The 27,952-nt window shown below is 33.0% G+C and overlaps 1 protein-coding gene and 1 long non-coding RNA gene across 3 annotated transcripts; both read right to left on the minus strand.

The window, feature by feature from the left end:
* Positions 1–5,324: 5,324 nt before the first annotated feature.
* On the minus strand, positions 5,325–5,859 carry LOC131635247 (uncharacterized). Its single transcript, XR_009293764.1, has 3 exons — positions 5,765–5,859; positions 5,556–5,677; positions 5,325–5,422 (listed from the first exon to the last, which is right to left on the minus strand). It is a non-coding gene; the product is annotated as an uncharacterized LOC131635247 (long non-coding RNA).
* A 13,121-nt stretch (positions 5,860–18,980) lies between these two features.
* Positions 18,981–22,891, minus strand: LOC131635249 (glucose-6-phosphate 1-dehydrogenase, cytoplasmic isoform). Of its 2 annotated transcripts, none has more exons than XM_058905858.1 (16): positions 22,745–22,891; positions 22,336–22,546; positions 22,157–22,242; positions 21,880–21,946; positions 21,593–21,779; positions 21,304–21,461; positions 21,140–21,208; positions 20,980–21,038; positions 20,839–20,875; positions 20,638–20,709; positions 20,321–20,468; positions 19,978–20,073; positions 19,782–19,852; positions 19,585–19,700; positions 19,429–19,474; positions 18,981–19,333 (listed from the first exon to the last, which is right to left on the minus strand). In XM_058905858.1, exons 2-16 carry the CDS (start codon positions 22,507–22,509, stop codon positions 19,166–19,168), a joined length of 1,554 nt encoding a protein of 517 aa, XP_058761841.1. In that variant the 5' UTR covers positions 22,510–22,546; positions 22,745–22,891; the 3' UTR covers positions 18,981–19,165. The 2 variants fall into 2 exon arrangements, with proteins under 2 accessions (XP_058761841.1, XP_058761842.1); XM_058905859.1 differs by having other exon boundaries at positions 22,627–22,760.
* Between the last annotated feature and the right edge of the window lie 5,061 nt (positions 22,892–27,952).

Consider the following 27,952-nt stretch of genomic DNA (forward strand, 5'->3'; position numbering starts at 1 on the left):
TAATCACCAACATTCTGATCACACAGACAAACAGTTTTGAAAGACACACTTCCATGATAATACCTAGTCAAGACTCTTGACTAAGAACAATAACAATAATTTGGAGTTACTTCAAAGCTTCCTTCAAGAACATACGTACTTCTCTTGCCTCTAGGCTTCGAGGATTACAGTGACATTCCCACAACCCGGAAGTTCACTCAACCTAGCCCTAATAATTACATCTTGATATACTTCGACTGACTTGTTTTTTCTAGGTTACAAACCATTCTATTTATAACCTATACCCAACTGGATTTGGGCCTTCAATCACAGCTAATTTGTTGTTACAAATAAGCAGTTACTTCTGCTACAATCAAGGTCTTAAATCCCTTAGTTTCCGAATATATCTCCATATTTAGAAACTATATAATCTTCAAATATTCTGATTGATTCTTCAGACCTTTTAAGTATATAACGCCTTATATGATTTGCACAATATTTAGAGAATATTTTGCATCTGTTAAATTGAAACTCAATCTCATTAATCTAGCTCAGCATGCACGATGTTAACAGCTATTCCATAGGACATGTTATTCCAGAATATATTTCAACATCTCATAGGACATCTTCTTGTTGTACCTGTGTTCTATTATCAAGTTTTACATCCTATTCTACATTACATTATTGCTGCCGTTATTTGTTTTACAAAAACTTAAGCCAATCCTAAAAAATTAAACAATAATGTATAGTAAATTGTAATTGATTTATTATAATTACTGTTTATGTTCACAATATTATAAAATTTTAAAATTAACTATTTTTTTACTTATATATATTTGTCTTATGATGTTTATGATGCATAATTATTATTATGATTATTCTCATCTTTTAAAATATAAAAATTAACTAGTTGCTTAAACCGTATGAAATTAATTAAATTATTAACAAATGAAAATATATAAAAGTATTTATTTGATAAAAACAATATTAAAAAAAATAGCTTATGTGAAAACAAATTATATAGGAAATGTTGTGGTTTTTTTTATAATATTTTGTTTTACATTATATAGGATAGGTGTAACACCCTTCTAAACGCTGCGGCAATTTAAATAAATAATCAGAGTAAAAACATATACACAAGGGTGCCACAATTATGTAAAACAAATAAACCAACTAAGGTCAAAGTCATACTTCATTAGGAAACGGTTCACCAAAACATAACCATGTTTATCACAGTGGAATAAGAAACATCGTCAATACAAATAAATGGAATTATAATCCAACACCAATTAAAATAGAGTAATCTCATAAAACTCTAAAACTATCGTTCCCCAGTGTTACAAGATCAGAGCATGACCGACACGACCCAACATAAACGGATAAACTCTACGAGTCATCCTCATCGAGCGCTAATGCCGCTACTTCTCAAATCTGAAAAATGTCAACAAGTAAGGGTGAGTCTCATTCGCAATTAGTAAATATTATGCAATTCATAAGCAACAAGCATCATAATATATCATTCACCCAATTATACATATTCAGATTCACATCTATTATTCGTCAATTCACACAATAATAGATTACAACACAAAACACTGAATCCATACAATCATGTTATGACAAAATGCAATATGACACAACTGACACTATGCATGTGGTACCAAAATTCGTGAATCACATTCACAGGACTTCTCTCTATGATACTGCCCTTCAAATCGCTCATACCCCACATGGGCACACGATTAACCTCATCGCTCACACCCCCATGGGCACATGATGACTGCTTACTAATCTCCACACAATGTGAATTAGCCACCAACGATCCACTCATCAACGGGATCCATCCTCAAATGCATATGAATGAATGAAACACACATAACATACTTAAAAACATCACCGAATCACGATGAACAACTCATCTCAACACCACATCACCGAATAAGTATGTACATGTTTTCAATATCATTCAAATAGTCATGCATTCATCACAATCATAATAATAATCACAACAAATTCATCATCACATCAAATACATTGTCACACCTATCTCATATGCACACAATGTTCAATTCTCATCAAGTAATTAAATCGAGTTTTAAAGAATAAATTTGGCCACTGCCCATATTCATCATTCATCATATAAAACATTTAATTACTTGCACAACGCCCAAAACGGCACTAAGAAAGGATTCACGGATCAAAAGATACGCTATTTTAAAGTTTTGAAAAATTTTCGTTCAGCAAGGTTCGCTCAGCGACGCAAGGCAGAAGGGAATTCCTTCAGACCTCCGCTCAGCGGACCTCTAGCGATGTTAGACAAAAGCGAACTACGTTGGGACCTCCGCTCAGCGGACCCCCTCCGCTCAGCGGACCTGCGATTTCAGAAATTCTCAAGTCCGTGACAGACCCTGCGATTCCACCTAATTTCAGTCCAAAATCAACCCCAGACATCACATACAGGCATATAATCATCATACATTTAATCATACACCACAAAACATCATTTAAACTCATTATTAACCAAATAGTTCACACAATTTTCATCAATTCAATCCAAATTATAACACCCTAACCTAACAATCCCAATGTCTAATTGAATCAAACCATACATCAATCTACCTATTACCTAAGACCACATAAGAGATACTAAAAGGAAGAGTCCCCCCTTACCTCGATTCACGGTTGGATTCTATTTCTCTTCGCGTTCTCTCTACGTATTCCTCCATGTTCTTTGTGCCCTAGCTCTCTCCTTCTGCCTCTTCTCAAAACTTTGATCGTACATAATGAATCCTCTCTTTTCTCCTTTCTTTTTTTACCCCTAGGACCCCTAATATGGCCTTCCCATATTGCCCTCACTTACTCTTCACAGATGACCACTCTTACCCTTAATATATCTAACACTGATATTATTTTATTTTTTTACTAATTAAAATAATTCCACTTATTATTCTAATTATTCTAAATTACGCTAAAATTCATCGATACACATAAGCCTCACGCAAACCACCACGACATCAGATGAATCACCAAGATATCACATAAGTCATCATAATCTCAAACATCACAGATCATCACAAACCATAATAAGGACTCAACATATCATCACATTTTCAATACTTCACAATGACTCATAGATTCACGCTAAAATAATTAGTTGGGTTAATTCAACCATTTAAAATTGCACATGAGAGAAGACATGAGAGAAAAAACTGGAGAGGATCCAATTCCATGTTAAAGCTCTATATGCGGGAATCATTAAAATGTGCGAGAATCATATTTTTTAAAGACTCAAACAATCTGGTCTAATATACATTACACACTGCTTTTGTAAATATGTTTTTGGTTTGTGACATGATTTGTTTTCTTTTTCAATGATAGATGTTGTGGCTCTACAAAATGTAATAGCATTTCAATTCATGGATAGGAATAAGAATCTGATAGAGTTAATAGTAATAAATGATGAATAATTATTTTAATAGTATTTTACGTATTCCAATGGATGAAAAGTAGAAAATCAGTTGTGTGGATCATTTGAAGATATGGAAAAATATGCACAGATATGTAATAAATGCAAACGTGAAAGAAAATCAGAGAATCTTGCTCTTAATATACCATCAAAAGATAATGATTTTTAATTTATAATTATTTTGTTGTATGTAAAAATAATCATTATGATCTTTAATATTATTGATATTTGTTGATATAAAGTTTCTTTTAAAAGAAATTACATAAGGGAAAGTTGAAAACCATAAACAAGTTAGTGGAGTAACCTTCATGAGCCAGCTATTCAGCACTACAACAATATTGTATCGTGGGATGCAAGTTGGACATAGATATTAGAGAACTTACATATTCAAAATTATTCAAATAAAATCATAAACATATTATTTACAAAATATTAGAAATATTGTGAACCTAAATAGATAATTTTATAATCTCACAATCAAATAAAATAAAAAGTTATTTTTGAAAATTATTTTAAATTTTTTTCACATACATAGAATGAAAAACAATATTTTTTAATTAAGTTTTAATAAATTTTTAATTTGTAAATATAAAAAAATTATTTATATTAATATATAAATATAAATAAATCGAATTTATCAAACTTATGAATTTAATAATAAATAAATCATACGATTAAGAAATTTTGAAAATTTTGAATTTATGATTATAAATTTATCAAATTTATAAATATATGAATTTGTATATTTATTTGTTCTTTTATAAAATTTAGTTTAATAGACAAATTGTTGATATTTTTATTATGAATATTTTGTTCTATATATGAATATGATCGATTACACATTTGAATTTTTATTTAATAAATCAATAAAATCAATAAATAGTATCAGTTTGTCTACATTGATTTCAAATAATAATAATAATTAAATAAGCATTTAATTATGATAATATTTTTGGTAAAAACAGTTTTGAAATAAAAATAAAATTGTTTTTACCGAAGATATCAATAATATATATTTTAATTTTCTAAATATTATTTTAAAAAATATTGTATCTTAAGTTATAACTATTTTTCAAATAAATTTTGCGTATGAATGAATTTAATACTAGTAAAAACTTTGAGAAAAAAGTAGGGGTATGATGTAGCAGAAAGCATTCCGCACTGCATTAACCAATTCTTTTATATTCATCACTTCTTCAATATTTCTTTCAATCTTCAATAATAATTCAACTTCTTTTGAAGATTCTATTCTCTTTCAATCTTCAATATTATCTTAACAAATGTTGTATCTTAAATTTAAAATAATTTAAAATTAAAAGTAATTTTCAATGTCCATTTTTAATTTTTCTTAAAAGTAAATCAAATGTTATTTCAACGTCATTATTACATAAACAAAAAATATTAATTATTAAATATCTCTTATATAACATAAACAAATTTATATATTCTTAATCAAAATTAAATCAGTATTACAAAAATTATGACAAATTAATGACATTTAAGTGTATTTAATTTCAACAGATATTTTTACCCATCAATAATATCCTTCACTAAAATTTTTCTACATCAATATTCTTCCATGCAGTTCAAATTTATTAAATGTAGTTAGTGAATAGGAGGACACGCAAGATTACATGACATATTTAGCTTACTAAAAGACAGTTTTATGTGAAAAAATTATAAAATTTCAAAGACAAATAAAGATATAATCTCACATTATTAAACAAAATTAGAACTTTCAAATCACATTCTAATCTCACATGAACTCATTTAGATTTAAAATAACGTGAATTAAAAGAACAAGAAAAATTAAAAATCGAAACTAAAAAAAGCATGACTAAAAAGTGCAGAATAAATTTTTAAAAAAATAACAAACCTGTTCATTTTCAGAAGGCACAACATAAGTAGTAGCATGTGGGGACTCCAGAAATTTCAACAGCTTCCCAGAAATTCTATCAGCTACAATGACTTTATCACCTGAACATCAACCACAACACTTTATGTTACAATACTAAGTTTCTCCAAAAATCCATTTTTCATAACAATCATCATTAAAAAAATTAAGAGAAGAGTGCAAGAAAGTTTCATGATCAAGAGCTCGAGTTCATACCTGGAGGTTTTGATTTCAGATCTGGAGGCTTCAATTTCAGATCTAATGGTTTCAATTTCAGATCTGGTGGTTTCAAAATACTCGTTCAGAAAAAGATTTGTGAATACACAAAGTGGAAGGGCCTGCAAGGAAGAATATATCTAAGCAACTCATGCCCCAAAATGTTTGTTCTGAAAAAGATTTATGAATAAATTTTTATTTAAATATACCTTTGTTCATCTGCACCTTCTATTGCACAAACCCTAAGATATCTTGAACAATTTCTTTGCATTCAAATAGTGCTTCTGCAAGATCTGAAACAAACACGTGATAATAGTTAGTAAACAAAAAAATATTTAGTCAAGAATCTGACCTCAACAAATTATGAGGCCATGTAATCAAAGTCTGCAAGATGAAGACGACAAACAAAGAGAAAGTAAACATTTATGTGAAATTAGAAGAGGGAAGAGAAAGTAAAAAGAGAAAGAATGAGAAAGTGAAAAGGGAAACAAATAAAGAAAAGAAAAAAGATAGTAGCCTCGTGGAAGAAGAAAATAATGTAATATTGAGACAAATGCATATATGGCAACTTGGTGGATCAGCAAGGGCAATGTGGTCTTTTCCACAACCATCAAAGTTCTTATATGAGAGATGTTATTCAACTCATTTTAATTTTAATAGAAGGGTTTATCATCTAATAAAACGTAAGTTTATTGTCAAAACTAAATCAAATCAACTCAATCTTTTATAGGTTGGATTGAGTTTGTAGATTGTGCATAAAACAAAATAATAAAAAAATTATTTTAATTCTTAAAAATTTTAACACAAATAAATTGTGCATACTTAAATCAGATAAAATATTATATATAATAAAATTCAATTCATTCCTATAAGTTGAAAATGATGCAAAAACAAATAAAAAAAGGTGTGAGTCATAAAAAATAAGAAAAACTCTTAGACTTATAATTTAAGTGATTTCGTTGGTTCAATATTGGTCTAATAATATTAATGAAGATGAATGAAAATTTGAAAAAAAAATAGTAATTTGTAGTTATATATTAATTAATTTTTTATTTATAATAAAATATATAAAATAAAAAAATCATTAGTTTCACATTAACAAGCTCAAAGATTCATCAACACAAACTCAATCACCAAACGAAAGTTATGTGATTGTCGTGGGTTGGATTGAATATATTGGTAAATGAACTATTTTAAATAATTAATAGGTTGGTTTGGACAATAGGCAAATATTTGCTTTGTATAACTGTTAGTAGAATGAGAAATGAATACAATTTGATTATATAAATTGTTCTAAGAAATAAGAGTACTTGAATTTTAACCCTTATTAAAAAAATTATTTCGATTTCACTATTGTATATCCTGGAATTGGCGGTTAACCACAAGATGGATGAATAGGTCATAATCGAGTTCGACATGGCCATTTCTAAGTCTAGGAGTGACATAGGCCGCCTCAAAGTCTAGATATCCCAGACGAGCATTTATGTGCATTTATCGCGTGACACCGGCATGTCCAAACATGTCTCCTTAATGCAATAATAACTGTAGAATTGGTTATTATAGCTCTTGATTAGGATTTAACTCAATTTATATCCCTTGTCTCATATTAGGCTAAAGAAATCAATATAAAAAGGAATGTGCTTCAAACCGAAAGGCAGGCTCAATTTCTTATGGAGAAGTCATATAATGTGGCTCTTTCTGACCAATATTAGAAGAGTTATTTAACTAGTGTTCTTTGTGTGAATATATGGCACCCACCACAGAATTCTGGTAAAACTTGCATGGGCCACACAAAATTGCAAACCACCAAACTCGATATCCTTACATGACGAGAGAAAGCAGTAACAATCGAGAATTACAGTCTGCCATTGAATAACTAGTCACCATTGTGGAAAACATGCGCTACCAAAACAAGCTATTGCAAAGCAGCATGCACGCCTTTAAGAAAAATAAACATCATCATCCCACCATAGGATGATGACATAAAAGAATTAATCAATCCATAACCTCTAACAGTGGAAATTAGAGATGACCAAGTCTCATCTAATTCAAGCCGCCCTCGTTGGCCTCTTTTGACAGGAAAAGCTACCTATAAGAACATATCATAATAGTCAACACTCAAATGAACATCATCTGAGCTACCAACTTGCCGAAATGCAAACTTATGGCGGGCACGTTGAAGGATGTCTCCCTATGCTAGTACACGAGCCTTCCCAAATTCTATGTAGCCAACTATCCGGATCTAGCGAGGAAAATAATGCATAATTTATTCGTTAACAAACACAGAAAGGTGTCAACCACGAGCCTTTTCAAAGTCTATTAGAGACAAGGTGAGTCGTCGCAAGAGTACCTATCTCGTTTTAATGAACAAATCGTCAACGCCGCCCATCCTAATTAGGAGATGTTTGTGGGGGCCTTTCAGAACAGTTTCAAGGTAGAGCACTTTAACGAGTCCCTGGCCCAGAAACTGACGACAATAATGGAAGCCTTTCAGAACCTAACTCATTTTAATGAACAAATCGTCAAGGCCACCCATCCTAATTAGGAGATGTTTGTGGGGGCCTTTCAGAACAGTTTCAAGGAGTCAGGAGATATTGGCGCAAACATAACATTACATTAAGGAGAGAGGATTGTAATACAGAGAAAAGGTCGACGGATGAAAAAGAGAAGGAAGTATCAAAATCATAATCATAATCTGGTGGGCAAAGAAAACATAGGGACCAAGCATCTCCAGCAGAAAGCATCGTTCAAACACAAATCGCAGGCCATTCAAATATTTCACCCTGTTGAACATTAAACATGAGAGATGGATACTAGAAAATGGTGTAAATATCACAGGGCGTGAGGTCATCACACTAATTATTGTCATAATTTAAAGTAGGAGATAGTGAAGCTGATACAGAGATATCGTCTTCAGAAATATGTACAGAATGGTAATTGAGGCACGAATAGAAGGAGATCTACATCACAAGAACCTTAGGGAAGAACCTCTAACCAAGAGGACACTAAGCATGCAAGAAGAGTGTAACACCCTTCTAACCCACAAGAAATATTCACAATATAATACAAAATTAAATCAATTAAGAGTCACCAACAAGGGTGTCACATTGTCAAATAAACATCACAATAACTAGTCCTGCTCTGTAACACGAGTTACATCAATTTTAAAACATACATCAAATGACAGTTCAACATATTTATTCAAATACTTCGCATTGCAATCATAACCTCATCTTAATTTCAGTTATTTAAACAAAACTCAATTAAACTTCATAATTATCAATGTTAACACCAAATAACTTCTCAAATAACAAAATCAACATAAATATGTTTAAAATGAGAAAACATCACAACTCTTATTCTAAGCAAATGATAAAAAGGACTCCACGAAGCTATCCTCTAACTTCCGCAGACTACTCCTGATTACCTGCGCGTTACCCATGTGGAGGCAACATTCAAACAGAAAGGGTGACTATTTCATAATCATTATGTAAGAAATAAGGAACAGATATAGTTGTGACATACAAACAACCAATCACACATATACCAATACGACATATCCATCATATACACACACTTACTTACACCTGCACATCATCACCTATTCACAACATCATCTCACAAGTCGATCACAATTATCACTTAAGTATTTCACATCACAAATAATCGAATATCATCAATCCACACAACATCACAATACTGCAATGCATCAACAATGACCTCGTGCATGTGGTACCAGTTCATCACTGATGACTCTGTCATCGTCCTCCAAAGATCCCCACCATATGATCGATTCCTATTTGGAACCGAAGCTCAACATAAAACACACTCAATCCACACAATGGGATTAAGGCCAACACTAGACCAAAGGTCCTACAACATCACTGGACTTTCGCCCTATAATTATGCTATGAATGCATGATGCTCAATGTCACAAAATCAACGACCACAATTAGTCAAAATGGCATCATCATTCATGAATTCATCAAAGTCATGTCATCACTCAAACACACAACATCACAAGCATCTTGTTCAACACAACACACAAACATCGATTAATCATGTTATCAATCAACACAACAACATTCACCGATGTCAGGTATAGAAACACAAGAATTCATAAAGTCAAGTTTCATACAAAATGCCTTATGAACCGACCTAAACGTGCATAGTAAATTCCAGAAAATTCTCAGAAATTCTAATAAAATATAAGCTACCATATTCTGAAATTGTTTTTCGAAAATAAAAATTTTCATTTTCGGGGACCGTGTGAGCACCAAAATACCACGCTAAGCACGCCCTTTACTGGAAATTATTTTTCAGAGCGCGCTGAGCGGACTCTAAAATTCTGCAGAAAATTCCTGCATGACCTGCATCATACTAGACCCAAATCTTTATCCAAAATTAATTTTAATCAATAATTTTCTACGATTCAAGGTCTATTAACCTAGTTCTAATATGGTTCAATCATTCTAATCACAAAAACACACATATTCATTATACCTCCATCATTTTCATCAAATCCTCAACAATGGTGGATTCGAGTCTAAATCATGTTATTAATCACTAATACAACAATCAACAATATCATACATCATATTAATCATGCAATCCAAACAATTCATCATGGTATTTCATCAATATCATCAAATTCATCATAAAATCCGCAAACCCAACCCAACATATACAATTATCAATCCCTTAAGGCAAACATAATAATTAAGATAACCCCCTTACCTTAGATTATTATCTTGATTGATTCTCTTCCCGAATTCTGCGGTCGTTCTTCTTCTTCTCCTCTCTTGCCCCAACTCTATATTCTTTTCCAGTTTTCTCCAAAATTTTATGACAAATGAAATTCTCTCCCTTTTTCTCTTTTTACTTAGTTAGCCTTAGGACCTTTTTTTATGAACTTTCTCATTTGCCCTTACTAACTTATCTCACAATATCTCTTATTTTATTTAATTAATTAATAATGCTAATTAGAAATTATATTATTATAATATTCTAACTAACACCTTAATTCTACTACCCCACACACATCAACATAACATCACACAATCACATCAAAAACATCAAATAATAATTAAATAATTAAATCTAATTATCAGGGTGTTACAAAGAGCAGGCACACAGTACAACATAAATCCATGATAGTTGGTAGATTCGCATGCAGCGGTGAATCTAGATCGTCTCGAAAAAGTATGCTCGGTAGGTGATGCATGTTGCCATTGCTCCTCCCATTGAGTTTAGAGCCTCGTTCCTAACCACCAGTTTCTCTCACAGTGACGTTGAGGGTATAATTCCATATGAAGACGATCCAATGGTGAGTAATTTCTAGATCCATGATTGGAATGTGGAAAGAGTATTGATTAATCCTGGAAAATACGCGGATATCCTATATTAAAATACATTCCAAGGATTAAAGTTGGACCCGTAAATCCTCCAGCCATTCAAGGGATCACTTGTAGGCTTCTAAAGCGAGTAAGTGCAGGTCTTGGGTTATGTTACCATCAAGACCACCTTCAGAACAAATGTGAATGAGGATACGATAAAAGTAAGGTACATGGTGATAAATGCTTCATCACCTTACAACATCACCATAGGTAAGTCAACCTTCAACACTTTAGAGGTCATCTTATTCACGTTATATCTGACCATGAATTACCCATTGAGCAACGGGAGAGTTGGTGTAATAAAAGGAAACCAGGAGTTAGCAAGGAAGTGCTATAGGGACAACATAAGATTAAAAAAGAAGATCAATAAGGAGCCTGACTCGGACGTGCACAAAATCCACCATGTTGACCTATATCCTCATGGAGACCTCCAAAAGGTATATTGGCTCCCATGGAAGAAATAAAGACCGTTTAGATAATATTTGAGGAGTACTAAACTACCCAGATCGGAACAACCCAGCTAAATATGTAGATATCAAGATTGTCCAACTATTGCGAAATAATGCAAATATTTTCACATGGGATCAAGAAAATATGACCGGGATAGATCCATATGTGGTGTGTCATCAATTGGCCATAAAAGCCGGAGCAAAACTCGTTTCCTAGAGGAAGCAAAAAGGAGGGGAAGAGAAAAGACTGGCCATGGCAAAAAAGGTAAAAAAAAGTTGATAGATGTGAGGTTCATCCAAGAGATCAAATATCCCACATGGTTGGCTAACATAATGATAGTGAAAAAGAACTCGAGAAAATGGTGGATATGCATAAATTTCACTGACCTCAGCAAGGCATGCTCTAAATATCCATATTTATTTCCTAGTATCAACAGGTTCATTAATGGCACGTCTTGTTTCAAAATGTTGAGTTTAGTAGACGCCTACTATGGATAGAAACAAATTAGGATGAGCCTCAGTAACGCCTAAAAAACAACGTTCATGACAAATAGGAGAAATTACTACTATAACATCATACATTTTGGGCTAAAAAATACACAAGCAAGATACTAAAGACTCATGGACATTGTATTTTTTGATCAAATATGCCGAAAACTTGAGGTGTACATCCACGACATAGTGATCAAAACCCGAACAAAAGGTGACATTATAGGGACCTGAAGGAGACATTATCATTGGTCAGAAGGTTCAATATGTGGCTAGACGCAAATAAGTGTTAGTTCGGGGTACATGGGGGAACATTTATGGGCTTCATGTAAACCAGGAAACGAATAAAGGTCAATAAAAACAAATGTTAGGAGATCATCAACAAGATAAGCCCAACCTTAGCTAAGAAAATTTAATAGTTGACGGGAAGGATATCAACATTTTCTAGATTTTTGTCCTACATGGGTGGAAAATCCATCCACTTCTTTTCTACACTTAAGAACTATGCAATTTTCTATGGACATAAGACTGTGATAAGGCTTTTCAAGAGTTGAAAATTTTGAGTCAACTCTGCCCTTACTTACTTACTTACTTGTCACAAGGAAGGGACACCATTAATCCTATATTTATGCATCATATAGAAAGGCCGATAAATTTTCTCAGTAAAATCTTAAAGGGTGCCGAGTTACACTAGCAAAAATATAGAATGATTGGATTTAGAAGTCTTGATTACGAAAAGGAAGTTGAGACCTTATTTTCAGGTACATTAGATCATTGCTAGGATGAATTATCCGGCCAAACAAGTGCTGAGTAAGATCTTGCTGATAGAATGTTGGCTTAGTCAGTGGAGTTATCCGAGTATGATATATCATTTGTACCTAGAAGAAGTATCAAATCCTAATCCCAGGAAAATTTCTTGGTAGCGTTGAACGTCTTCATCAAGGCAGAATCCCCATCTTGGAAGCAAGCATTGGAGCATGAATCATGTTGGAAATACTCGGTGAAGTATTATTATAACATCTTTATGTTTCAACTTCCAAGCCAACAATAATTAGGCGGGGTATGAAGCTTTTATAGTAGGGATGAAGTTAGTCCACGAGATGGGAGCCATCCACCTCAAGGCCAGAAGTGATTCTCAATTGGTCGCTAACCAGGTAAAGGGAGATTATCAAATAAAGGCACCATTATTGGAAATATGTAGCATATCGTCAAGATGGCGAAAGGCTTCGAGACCTTTGAGATGTTACATGTATCTCATGAAGAATTTTTTTAGGCTAACTTGAAATTTCAGTCACGGTATCGTATGACAACGCTTATTTGTTATTTGATTCTATAATCATGTGCTTGTATTCTATTTCACATTTCATTTGTAAACGCTTCAGCTATTGTGTTATTTTATAACTAAGAATCCTTATTGCTCATTTAATAAGAGTGTTTGATCCTTTATATTATTTCTATTTTAGCCTAGCTAGTTACTACTTTGTCGTTTCACCAGGTGTAGCTTGAATCACAAATTAAAACTCTTAAATATGGATTTTCAATCATTTGATTCGAATCAAGTGTAATATATGATTCAAATTAGAAGTTGTGTGAAAAATGGGATTTGCCTCTAGAGCATTTGATTCAAATCACAAAATAGACATGATTCGAATCACAACCTCATGTGATCCGAGTCAAGTGCAAAAATTAATTTGAATCAATTGATTCCACGAAGCTATATTTAGGCTCTGATCAAAATGATTTGAATCACAGTTTTCACTTGATCTGAATCAAAGCTCCAAGACCCATTTTTCATCCTTGATTAAAATAGTTATTTCTTTGATGAAAGTAACAAGTGAGTGAAACATATGGGAAAAACTCATAGAGACAAAAAGTGGTTTTTTCTTCTCTTCTTAGTGTGTATATACCCATAACCATGATTCTTTATCTTTTTCTATAAAACAACTTTTTGATTATGAATTCATGTCGAATTCATTCTCTTTTTTATTGCATCTTGTTCTTATGCAATTTGCTGTTGTGTTGAGTGAATTAGAGATAGAAAGTTGATTAATCTTGTCGTGTTGTTCATGATTAATCAAGTTGTTGATAACAATCAAATCCAAGGTCCATTTACCTAGAAATTTGAGAGAACCTTGTGTGTGTGTGTGTGTTCTTCATTCATATTCATCTAAACTATTAAGTAACACCTTGTTATTTTAGAGTGTATGTGAGATATCCTGGTACTGTTCATCATTTTCATCCTTAGTCTTTTTCCATTGTTGAGGACCTTCATCTCTAAAGATTGAGTATTGAGGGGTACTAGTGGTACATTAGAGTATCTAATGTTTTTGTGTGAAGTTTGATGTGTGTTACAGGTGCATATATCATTTCTTGAATGCAATTTGGCATTTGTTGTTATTCATCAATATGAGAGTTTCATTATACTACAAGGAAGACTTTGGGGAGATCAAATATCAACTATCCGTAAGGCAGAGATGGAAGTTATCCATCTTTGGTGGAGTTGGAGAAAGATTGTTTGCAAACAAAGTTGGGAGTTGTCCAATCAATGCTTAGCTAATGGCAATCTCTTAGACAAGAGATCGATGGGATCATGTGGATTGCCACATACAAATACTTGGAGCAGGATTATTGTGGATATCAAGGTTATTGAATCAAGATCTCTTAGAGATCTTATTTTTGTTAGCAGTTAAGTGTCTACGTCAATAGAGGGAATTATCATTTGATAGTTTGTTGTAACCAAAATGCTTGTAATCAAACTTATCAAAATAGTGAAAGATCGTGATTATTTTCCAACAACATCATTGAAGAGTAGAGTAGGCAAAGCAACGAAGAATGTCGAACCACTATATACCTATGTATCTTTTCTTCTTCCCTTATCCTCTTTTAATTTTCTAGTACTCATCATTTTGATATTGCATTATTGCATTGACTGCATTCCATATAAGATAGACTTTGCTTATAGAGATTTAATGTATAAGCTTAGATTTGTGGTGTATCAATCTTATTGAAATATCATGAATCCAATTATGTCTTGATAGAACATCTATGTAAAGAGTTTTGGAATAGATTTGTTTAAAGCAGCTTTGGTTGTCTTGTGATAGACTTACATTAGAAGCAATCAAGTACTTAGTAACATTATGTATTATTTTATTTGGTTTTATTTATTAAGATGCTTCTAAGCTCTCTTGTTTTTGTGTTTTACTTATGCGCTTCTTAAAATAACTGCTTTCGTACATGGGACCTAAAATGTTTTTGAAATTGTCTTAAAAGGTAAAAGGTCTATTCACCCCCCTTCTAGACCTCTTTATGTCTATATTCTCACCTAAATTAACTTACTAGTAAAACTCGCTAGAGCTAAAAAGTCTGGTCTCAACATAATAGTGATACAGGAAACTCTCGACAGTCCGAGTACAAAAGTCGAGGAGATCATGATGATAGAAAATGATGAAAGTTGGATAACCCCCATTGGTGAATACTTAACCAAATTTTTTTTACAAGATAAAGAGATGGAATCCCAGAAGATACAAATGATTGAAGCCCATATTGAAATATATCGTTGAATATGAAGTAAGTTTGGGGTTGGTTGAGGTACATAGAGGTATACGTGGAAGGTTGGAAGGTATATAGGAAGGACAAAATTATCAAGAAAAATCCTAAGGGATGGATATTATTGCCCAAAAATTCTTAGAGACAATCCCAAGTTTATTAATCAGTGTGACAAGTGTCAAAGGTATGCAACATTCATCCATACCCCTGTCGAGCTTCTGCACACAATTATCTTGCCACAATCCTTCGACAAATGGGGCCTGGACATACTTGGTATGTTTCCTTTAGAATTGGGTAAGCTAAAAGTTCATATTGATAAACTTTAAAAAATATTTTAAATTTTAAAACTTCTATATTAAAGGTTAAGAAGAACGAAGAAGATGAATAGAAAAACGCAATGGAAATAATATAATTAACAAAAATTAAAGATAAAAGAGCTTAAAGAGAGTGCACAAGAGATTTATATAGGTTAGGCCTAATCACTTGGCTTATACCTGTCCCTAAGAGTTTCCTCATGATAGTTCCACTAAGATCATATTTGAGATTTTGCAAGATCATCCCACAAACCTTCAACAGTAAAATAAAGCTTTTAACACATATTGAGCCCAAGAACCTTAACCTAAGATTTTTTCCAGGCTTAGCTTGCAACCTTTAAGCCTTATACAAATTAAAATGTTCAAGAGAATATCACTCTTGAATAAAGATAATAAGGCACAACACCAATTACAACAAATCTCTCTAAAGGGATTTCCGATCTTTTGAAACTATGACAATCTTTGTGAAAAGCAAAAATGAAAATGAAGAGAGTAGAAGAAGAGTAAAAGTTTTTCTAATCAAAATTTTGGTGCAAAATGAAAAAAAAGGATAAACCTCTTCTATATAGGATTTTTTTTGCTTAACAAGGAAATAATCCATGAATCATTTCAATGATTTAATTGATTAACACTATCACGTAATCGATTAAAACAACTTAAAAAATGACAATCTTAATCCAAAAATAAGGAAACTCTAAAACAGATATATGAATTAATCGATTAAAAGATTTTCTAATCAATTAAGGGGTCATTTACCTTTATCTAATTGATTGGACCAGATCCTTAATCGATTGGGGAGTGTTAAAATTTTCCTAATTGATTAGAACTACTCCTTAATCAATTCCATGTAACCCTAAATAGGTTTTCAAAAGATTTTATGAAATAAGAGAGTGTTTTAAAAAGTTTTTCTGTGTGTGTGATTGCCATAGTATGTCAAGACTTACTCTTGACCTTTAACATTTGAGCTGATCACTCTAAGATACAAGGCGCATAATCAGGCGAGCTTTCACACTTTCACAACTTCATACCTTCAAGTTCTCTTGCTTGATACATCAATTACTTAACACTTAAATTGGATCTTGAATCTTCTGAGTGATGAATATTGAGATATCTTCTTGATCACGTGTCATCAATAAAAGCTTTTATTTCATAGTTGAAATTAACTCCCTTTGTCATAGAGAGCTATCAACATCCATAAGTCATTTGAGCTACACAATTGTTATCTTCAATATTTTTCTTCTTTAATTGTCATCATCAAAACCAAGTGATAATCATACATGCAAGCACATAGTTCCATACTACTAAGAATTTCAGGTCAACCATCCTGGTGTCTATTCCTTCTCCCAAAGTGACCACTATCTCAATAAACCCCCATGGGAAAGTAATCGCATTGTCGAAATCTTATAGGTTGAATTCCTCATATGGACATAACTTCTCTCTTTTTAGTCCAAGCTTTTTGAAGATCTCTACACACATAATGTTACAATAACTTCCCCAATCAATGAGGATTTTGGACACACCGAAATTGGTTGTGGTTGCTGTTATTATCAAGGGAAAATTTTCATTTTGAATTCAGTCTTCTTTTTTACTGTCCCAGAATCAGAGAATAGGTCTGTATGTTTTTCCTTCAAAGTCAACTCCCTCCTCCTTGCTAATTGCCACCGGCTCGATAGGGAGATCATTCTTTCCTATTGTATATCTTTTTGTCTCGATCATCCTTCAGGTTGTTCCCTTGGGTGTACTTGGTAAGTCGCCCCCTTTTTGATTAATGCATTCGTTTGTGTTGTGGCCGTGACTTTTGTGAAAACATAAGTACTTTTAGTTATCTGTCCTGGTTGATTCCCTACTGGATAAGGGTTCTTGATCCTGACTTCTTTAAACTCGGTGTTTGAACATTCTTCCCATATAGGAAGTGAATTGTAAGTTTCTTCAATCCAGAGTATCCTTTCAGCAAGAAAGTGTGAATTATGTTGTTGCACTAGGTTATAGACATTGTTCAATAAATCGTTTTACCCTTGCACACCTAAACTAGCCTACATGTGTCGGAGATAGTGGAGCTTTTCATATCCAAGAGTTATAAATTACGATGAATGCTGCTTTGATGTTTAATATTTAGTCAGCTGTAGGGTAAGTTGGAAGAACTTGGAAGGTTCCATGTCTAACTGTTGGAGGTGTTGGATTTTGCGGCATTTTAATTGTAGAAGTAACTAAGACAAGAGCATCTTCAATCGGTGGACGAAATAGAGCCCACTTACTAAATATAGAGCATTGGTTACTGAAACATGCGCGATAGTGGAGTTGCATGCGACGATCGAACGAGTTTCTTTTGATGCTACCATGACAATAGGGATTAGATTGGTGACCTTTGTGAGGAAGAGATTGATGCTCTAAAAGAGAGAAGATCGGTGATTTGAGATCGTGGGGAAAAGATGGCAGCTCTTCGTGGAAATTTGCAAGAATCACAAATCGATTCTCACAGACGACGCTAATATACCGTACAAGAAATAGGTGAAGATCTAATGTACTTGAGTTCCAATGCGGTGGAGTGAGCTTCCGATATGGCAGAGCGGGGTTAGACATGCAAGATTAGCACTCCAACACCCAAACCAATAGTTGACTGAGAAAGTAGTTTGAGTATGTGAATGACAAAATACCTAGAATGGCGCGTGTTGTGCTTTATATAAGGCGGGTGGTTAAAACTGTCTCCATGAGATTCAATGCCTCATGTGGGTGGTCTTCCGATCCAGCGGTGGAAAGTGTGCTAGAGGCCAGAATTACGTATCTTAGACTGAGGTGATGTCTCATCTATTCTGTATGCTTTTCTGTGTGACGCTTGTAATTGGGCCTTGCGAGCCCCCAACAATTTTCATCACCAAATTTGGTTTTCTCCGTAATAACTTCATTGGTTGGAGTTGGACTTCCAACATTAGAACCATTTTTATTTTCACTACCAGTACCTGTTTTGTGTTGCTTGTATACCACAACACACACATTTGTAAATTCTAATCAAATATTGAGCATTGGTATTTTACGAACTCATTAACTTTGAAGTTATGTTTGAACATGGTGGCAAACACTAGAGTTAGGCAAACTCTAGTTTAGCATAAATCTATTTGAGACGTCCCAAAACTTCGGGCTAGAACAAGAACGCAGCAAAAACATAATAGTACAAAAGCACATACGGATAGTCGCGAGTTATCTCAAGGAAGGAACCAACGGAATTCGCAAGTCTTTTTCACAAAAGCACATACATTTCTCATTTATTCGCAACTTTGCATTCAGAATCAAAACTATTATTACACTACTAGTGACAAAGACATGCTTAAATGCTTGATATACACCCAAAAAAGAGATATTATCAGGGAAATTTCCCAAACTTATTGCATACTTATAAGCTTATTTCATTTGATGACTCTCTATAAGGTAGGAGGAATCCATATATAGCCATGTGTTTGAACATAACCAGCTTTTTCTAACAACTCATCAGCTTCTGCAGGACCTCTACTTCCTGGCTTGTAAGGAATTGGCTTCAACTCCCCTCTATCAATTTTGTGTAAAAGCGGCGTGAAAATCTCCCATGATGCCTGATACGAAACAAATATACCGTCATTCAAAATGTTTACGAATCACCATGTTGTAGCAAATTTGTAATAGTATATAAAGCATGCGAGAATCTCACCTTTAATTCATCTCTACGAACGAAATGTTGTTGATCACCTCTAATTCTGTACAACATAATCCAATTCTCATTGTCACATAATGATTCATGTAAATAATTTCTATCTGATAACTTAATTGATTTCTAGATAATGCATGCTATTTTAAAAGAACATACGTGTCAAGAATTAGACGCTCGTAAGCTTCTGGAATGGTTACCCCTTGATACCGCTGCCCATATGACAAGTCTAGTTCACTTTGAACCGCAGACATCTCCAGTCCAGGTTGTTTGACCTACAAGCAAGACATTAAACTATATTATTGGACTCTCATAGGCTTAATACATATTATGGATTATCAGAATGATTGGCATACCGTAAACTTCATGTAAATAGCTTCAGAAGGTTGTAGGCGGATAACAAACTCATTCCTCCCTTGCGTTTTACCTAAAAATCATAACATTAAGTTAATATTTTGAAGACAATAGAGCTATCTGTTATCAAGACAATGTAGATTATTAGGCTAGCGAATATTTTTGAATTGAACTCGTAAGGTATAGTAAAGTACGTACTCCTAAAAATATCACCAGGAACATCCTTGAATTGAACCCGTATCTCTGCCTTTCTAGAATTTAGAGCCTTCCCGGCTTTCATTATGAAAGGAACACCTGATGCATAAAAGTAAATTGTCGAATGTATAAAAAAGTTTAGCAGAGAATCACTTTCAAAATTGTTAAGCACGGAGAGAATTTGAAGGCCTAGTTGGTATCTAGGATACGTATTTTAACTGGAGAGACATGACAGGATAAGATTTAGGACTAACTTATCATATCGTGTTTCTCAGACTCTCTTATCCTAGCCACCAAATAGGCCTTATATTTCTTCAAGAATAAAATGCTGGAAACATTATCATACCTTCCCATCTTTCGTTATGTATCCGAAGAATAGCAGTTGCAAAAGTTGGAGTGTTTGATTCGTCAGGTACAGTTGAGTCGTCTCTATAGCCTTCGTATTGTCCAAGGACAACCTCATCATCTCTAATAGGGAGTACTGACTGGAGAACCTGCATTTTTCAACGCAGCCAGAAAGTGTTATTAGTTGAAAGACGAATGTCGTGACCTGTCTCAACACAAGCTAAACATAACGACATACAACAACAATAACCAAGCCTTATACCACTAAAGACAGAAGAGACTAATCATTTATGGAGAACTGAAACGAAAAAGACAAACCTTCACTTTCTCATCCCGAATGTGCTCAGGTTTAAGAGAAACAGGTTTTTCCATAGCAACCAAGCAAAGAACCTGAATTGATAGAAAATAAGCAACAAATGAACACACTCATAATCAGATTCCCTACATACACTTGATTATACACGAAAATAACTGCAATGTCGAAATCAAGTCTATTTCATTATGAAATCAAGGCCTTACTTGCAACAGATGGTTTTGAATAATATCTCGAATGATTCTGTCAAATAGAAAAAATGCGTGAATAAGTCCGTCCGATAAAAAAAATACAGTTAGAATTTCAAGTGACTTGAGAAAATTGTTAAAACAAAACTTTACACATACCCGTATTGGTCAAAATATCCACCACGGCCTTCAGTTCCGAAATCCTCCCTAAACACTATCTGCCATAGAATCAACACCAAAACACAAGTTTAAATTTCTGGCCTAAGTCTAAGTTATCTCAACCCGAGTTTGAAACATTTACAATTCGAAAAATTCTCACCTGCACATTGTCAATGTTGTCGCGGTTCCAAAGAGGCAAAAAGAACCGATTTGCAAAACGAAGTACTAACTGCAGATATAAGTCATATTAAAATGGACTCGCTCGATGGAATTTATGAAGAAAACAAAGATGTAATGTAAACCATTATATATTCATTTTGTTACCATGTTCTGCACTAGTTCCTTTCCCAAGTAGTGATCAATACGATAAATTTGTGGTTCTTCAAATAACTCTCCGATCTGATTACTGAGTTCTTCTGCAGATTGTAGATCCCTACCAAAGGGTTTCTCAACAACAACTCGCGTCCATCCACCAAGATCCACTAATAGAAGGAAGTAGATGAAGTCATCATAGGAAACAAACCATTATTAGATTTCTGAATACTAAAAACGCCTTTTAAAGCATACTTTGCGAAGAAAATAGATATTAATACCATATATCGTAACATCTTACATTTATTCATGCAATAAGTCTTGATCATCTTGCAAACAGATGGATACACGGAAGGAGGAAGTGCAAGATAGAAAAGCCTTCGAGATGTACCCTCTTTACTATTTTTCAAATACTCATGCTCTGAAATCTCTCTATCCAACAAGCGAAAGCCTTCCTCAGAATCGTAACCGCCACTTATATATTTAACCTATAAGCAAGAAAGGGAGACAGAGAATTATTACTTAATTAGACCAATCAGAATTTCAAAGTAAGACATCAGTAAATATCGAGAGACAGCCGGAGCTAACCAATTGTAAGAAATCCGATACATCATGTAAGTCTTTAGGGGAAGCACCTTTCTTTGGAATAAGATAGCTGCATGTCAAACCATAAGTGTTAAAATCACAAACAGTTCAAACATGCATTTACATGAACTGATAAGACTATCATAAAGCATATTTGCGAAAGAAGCAGCGAGCGAAAAATCATGATATATTGTTCACAAAAACAAAGTTGATTGATTCTATATAAGAAAATCAAGATCCATAAATATATCTAACATGTTTTTTCTAAAAAGATTCGCACCTGCGCAAATTGTTTCGCAATTCATCAGTAGAGATCTTTGACCTTGCATAGCCAAAAATATGAACTTCATTAGGTGGCAACAATTCCTGCAAATCAAGACAACAAGAGACTGTTAGAAGATATATAATCATGAACCAAAAGATGAAGTACGAAAAGACATCGAACATCGACCGAATTACCTGTTTATACAGGTGAAAAAGTGCAGGAAAAGTCTTCTTCTTAGCAAGATCACCAGAAGCACCAAGAACAACAATTGAAAGTGTTCCAGTTTCAAGCACCTCTCTACTTGGAGCTAAAGGAGAATGAGTACCATTGCTAGATCTTCTTTCAACATGCCATTCATTTGTTCCCATCTTCTAGGAGAGTATTGCTTTTGTGATTTATTTATATCTGGTAATCGAATGAATGTTGAATCAGACAAACAATCATAAATCCAACAGTAACACAAAAGAAAACATGCATAAAAGTACCCTTTTGGCATGAAGTGGTGCACAAATCTGAGTTAGAATCCAAAGAAAAAGAAAAATTTAAGAAAGAGTTGACATGCAAAGGAAGAAGAAAGAGGTGGTTGAAAGAGTAGTTGTGTACCTGGTATAGATGTTGTTGTTGATGTTGCAGAGGTTGTTTAGAGAGGAAAGAGTTAGTTTAAAAAGAAAGGGAAAAGTAGGTGGCAGTAGAAGCGACAGTTATAGCTTCATTCATTCACCAACTCCTTTTTTTTCTTTGTCACCTCACTGGTCAGCGACCTTATTCATGACATGTTTATTTCTCTCTTTTTTTAATATATACATTCTTTGACTCAAATTTTATATTTTTTTAATTAAAAAAATATTCATTATTCTATTTTTTTTCGGTATAGCGACGTCAGATGCAAATACATCAATTTGAATCTATAATATTTTACTTATTTATTAAAAAAAATGAAATAATTAGATCATGAGAGTGTGCTCCTTTCAATGTCTCAAGTTCGAAACCCGCTAGATTCAAATTGCTTATTTAAAAAAAAATATTCTCTTTAGTATTATTTATAAGAGAAAATTAATTTTTTAAATTCATTGAATAATCAATATATTTGATCTATATATTTGATCTATGATACTTATATACATTAATTATTCAATAAATTTAAAAAGATAAAATTTCTAAAAAAGATTTAATTTTTTTTTAGTATATATTCACTTCATCTAAAATGGTTATAAAAAGATTTAAAAAAAGTTTTATAATATTATAGTTTTATGTAATAAAGAATTCATTAATTAATAGTAAATAAATAATAATATTTTATTTAATAAAAATTAATAAAACTAATGTCTTACTTAATAAATTAGAATTAAAATATTATATAAAAATTTAATGCACTTTGGTGAATCAAATGACATTGACTTTTTAATTGAGAAAATATTCTAGAAAGCATATACTGGGATTTTTGTTAAAAAAAATAATTATTTTATTAAAAACTTCACACTTTTTAATTTGCACATCTCTATCAACTTAATATGTTTTTGTTTCTTCTTTTTATTTTCTTGTGGTTTTATACCTTTTTTTTTCTCTTTTTTTAGGTTTTTTTCTTAGTCAATTTTTTAAAATTTTAAAATATATTAAAAAGACGAAAGTCTATAAAATTGAGAAAATCTGTAGGTTATGGTAGGAAGTAAAGTATGTTGCATTAATAATTAATTTAATTTGAGTTTAAATTTGAATTCTTTTAAAATATTTATTATTAGTTAAAATTATTAATCATTTAAGTTTAATTACTTATTTATCACTATAATAAAAATCATTTAATTATGATTAAAGTGAATGATTAATAAGAAAAATAAAAAGTACATTAAATATATTAACTTGAGTTCTTGGACAAAACACTTTGTATGGAGTGGGGACAATAGTTTGTTACAAATGTTGCAGGCCTACTTCTAAGGAGGCCTGGGTTTTAGATTTCTTTCAATTATTAGACCATCTCCAATAGTGCAACACACATCTGAGTTATTTTATGGGTCCCACTAAGCTATATCATCTTAAAACAACTCATTCATTTTTATCTCCAATAGTACAACTCTAAACAAATCATATTGGGTCCCATAATTATACCTTATAATAATATTTTAATAATATTTAATTATTTTAATCTTATAAAATTATGCTAAAATACTAATCAATTATTTTTTTAATCAAAGGACTCAATTTTATTGATTCCTTGCTAAAGTAACGGTTATGCCACTGTGGCACACTCCAACATCAAAAAATCGTCTCTTTCCAATGCTAGGTGGAGGACAGGACTGAAATACCTCCCATTGGAGGTGCTCTTAATGATGTTGCCAACCTCAAAATGTGTTGAAATTTGTTTTCTTTGAAAAAAAGATGGACCACTCTTCTTCTCTCTCTAGAGTTACGGGGAATAATATCTTCCCTTTTCTTTGGTGTTGCCTAAAGGGGCCTCATAGAATTGTGATGGACCATTGTAGTTGGATCATTGGTAATGAAAAATGCATTAATTTTGGTTGGATGTTTGTTGCAGTGATAACTTAAAAAAGTATCTTGTTTTCTACTCAATTCACATGTATTTTAGTGTATTTTATAGGTTTTTTTTAGTATTATGCTTGTACATTTGTTTATTTCAGGTGCTTATCAGGTGGAGGCCTTCGTGCGAGAAAACAGGAGAAAGCAGCGACAACGAGAGGAAAATGGAGATTACCGTTGTCATGACGACATGGCTTCTCTGTGTGAAAGTCGTCACCCTAAGTTGTCACAAAAAATGAAGACATAACGCTTGGGCAGGCTGACGACCAGGTCGGCAGACAGGTGACGGTCCTCACCACCACCCTCAGCAGGCTGACGACCAGGTTGGTAGGTAGGTGACGGTCATCAGGGTCCCAAAAATCTAATTTTTTTGCCAGTTTCAATTTCAGTTGTTTTCTAGTCCCTATTTTCACTCCAATATCTTGGCACGATTTTGGGAGTTTTCTAGCACGAATTGAAGCATATAAACAAGACCTTTCAATTGAGAATTTAGTGTTCAAATTCTTAATCACTTTTGTAAAAGCAGTAACTCTCACATTGAGGAATTGCTGCGAGTTTCATTTAGAATTTTAAGATTTCCTATATATGTTTGGATCGTTTGCACTTCAATCTTGTCACCATAATTTTTGACAATTTCTTTATCCACTCCCTAACCTTCTTAGAAACCCGCGCAAAATTCCTAAAACGCCCCTATATTTCGGAAGTGCCTCTTCGAATTCACCTCTTTTTTTTTGAAAAAAAGTGATTTCAGATGTGCACTTTCGAAAATATCTTTTTTTATTAAATAAAAAGGTGTTTTCGGAGATTCATTTCTGAAAACTTTTTTTAATTGTCTGAATTCAAATCTTCCATTCTCTGTACTTTTGACCACGCTCAGTTTCTTCAAATCAGATTCTACTTCTTCTTCACTCAAATATTCTACCCTCTTTTTACCACACTTCATACAAAAACAAAAACTCTTCATCTGAGTTCTCCAATCAAATCAAAAATCAAATACAAGAAAACCCCTAAATTAAAAACTCGGGTTCCCAATCAATTCTCAAGATTCAATACAATACACAACCAAACAACAAAATTAGCAGAACCGAACAAACAACACTACCGCAATAGAATCAACGTCTATGCTATTGACAATTTAATCATAGCGCAACTGTAACACCCTTCTAACCCCCCCCCCCCCCCACGAATTTTAATATAAAATTCAGAGTAAACATGAAGCAAGGATGTCACAATTTTAAAATAAACAAAACATCAATCGATTGTCATGCTTCACGAGGAACGAAATACCAATTTTAATAAATTATGTTCAACACAACGGAATTAATTTAAAACGGAATAGCATAATCTTCACCGATGCATAAACCAATTAAAACATAATCCAAAAACCAACGGAAATAAGAGTATAATAATCAACTCTAAACTAGTGTTCCCCAGTGTTACAAGATCAGAGCATGACACCGACGCAAACTAACAGACTAGCCTACAAGCTATCCTCACCAAGCTCAATAGCCGCTACTCCTCAATCTGAAAAATGTCAACAGTAAGGGTGAGACATATTCACAATTAACAAATGTTATGAGTTCATAAATAATAAAACATCATAAGCATATTATTCACCCAACTACAATATATTAAGATTTTCAGAAAAATATTCATCAACAACACCAAATACAATCAACCACATCACCATGAAATAACACTGGAAATCTTCCAATCATGTTATAACAACATATATGCAATGCACTGACATTATGCATGTGGTACAAATTCGTCATGGGATTAATCCATCTGACCGATCTAAACATCACCGAGATACGGCCCTGTCAGCACTAATTCCACACAATGGGAATTATGCCTCCACTGATCCAAAACATCATCGGGATTCAGCCACCAAAAATGATTATGAATGCATGCAAAACATATAACATACTCATCATCATCACCGATACGATGAACAATTTCATCTCAACATAACTCACCGTTATCAACACCAAATTCAGTATGTTTATGTTTCAACATCATTTGACAATCAATCATACATCATCACAACAATCACAATATTCATATCATAATCATCTCCTCACCATATTACCACATTGTCACATTTAAAAATATATGCACATAATGTATAAACTCACCGAAATAATTAAATCGAGATTTTTAAAATAAAATCGAGCCACTGCCTATCTCATCATTTTATCACATAAAATATTTCAGTAGCTTCACAACGCTCAAACCGGCGCTTAATACGGGTACACGGCTTGAAAGTTATGAGTTTTAGAAAATAATTAATTTTTTCCAAAAGCTACAGTGTAACCGGTTACCAAAATGGTGTAACCGATTACACCCACGAAATGTCAAATATTTTCCAAAAATCCTTCAGTGTAACTGGTTACAGGAAATAGCGTAACCGGTTACGCTTGACGTAACTCTATTCGCTATTATTCAAAACAACTGGTAATCGGTTACCGTAACCGGTTACCAACTCGAAAACTCGATATTTTGAAAACAACACACAGTGTAATCGGTTACCGTAACCGATTACACACCCTTTGCAACAACAAAACAACATACTGACAGTACCTCACTTCCTCCAACTCAATCCAAATCGCACCGGTTTGATTATAATCATCAAAACAGAATCAATTCACATATATTAACAAATTTCTAACACATTTAGGGGTTCTTTAACATCAACATGATCCACAATCATTCCAATTCATCCATTTTATCTCATTTAACCCTACCATCCAAATTCCTAAACCTAACATACATCCCAATTGAAACAAACAACATACAAATTCAATCTTATCATTCATAATCCCATAATAGATGATAATCTAAAGAGTCCCCCCTTACCTTAACCAAGTTCTTGATTCTCCCTCTTCCTCTTTCTATGCACTTTCACGTTCTTTGCTCTTCTCCTCTTTTCCTCTTTTTGCTTCTAATTTCTTTTCTTTCTCAATTCCATCTATTTTATGAAAATAGAATAATAGTTAGTAAGACCTACACTAATTAGCACCTCCCTATTACTAACCATCACACCAAGCCCAATTACCTTATTTCACAATTTCCTCCAATTAATTTAATAATTAATTTAAATCCTAATTAAATTAATAAATAGAAAATATGGGGTGTTACAGCAACAATATTCATCTTCGAAAATGGGAGTTTCATAAATGCATCTCCGAATTCTGAGAAAATAGGAGAAAAAAATGACTTCGAAGATACATCTCCGAAGTCAGGGGTATTATAGGGTTTAAAGCAAGGGATTCTCAC

Source organism: Vicia villosa, unplaced genomic scaffold (assembly GCF_029867415.1).
Source record: "Vicia villosa cultivar HV-30 ecotype Madison, WI unplaced genomic scaffold, Vvil1.0 ctg.001451F_1_1, whole genome shotgun sequence".
Classification (NCBI taxonomy): domain Eukaryota; kingdom Viridiplantae; phylum Streptophyta; class Magnoliopsida; order Fabales; family Fabaceae; genus Vicia; species Vicia villosa.

Bases quoted from the DNA above. Each gene is read 5' to 3' on its own strand.
- LOC131635249 (XM_058905858.1), bottom strand. From the start codon at position 22,509: ATGGGAACAAATGAATGGCATGTTGAAAGAAGATCTAGCAATGGTACT. The intron at 21,947-22,156 runs GTGCGAATCTTT...TTTGACATGCAG, and splicing joins TTGCGAAACAATTTGCGCAG to CTATCTTATTCCAAAGAAAG. The intron at 19,334-19,428 runs GTGAGATTCTCG...GTTTCGTATCAG, and splicing joins TTCGTAGAGATGAATTAAAG to GCATCATGGGAGATTTTCAC.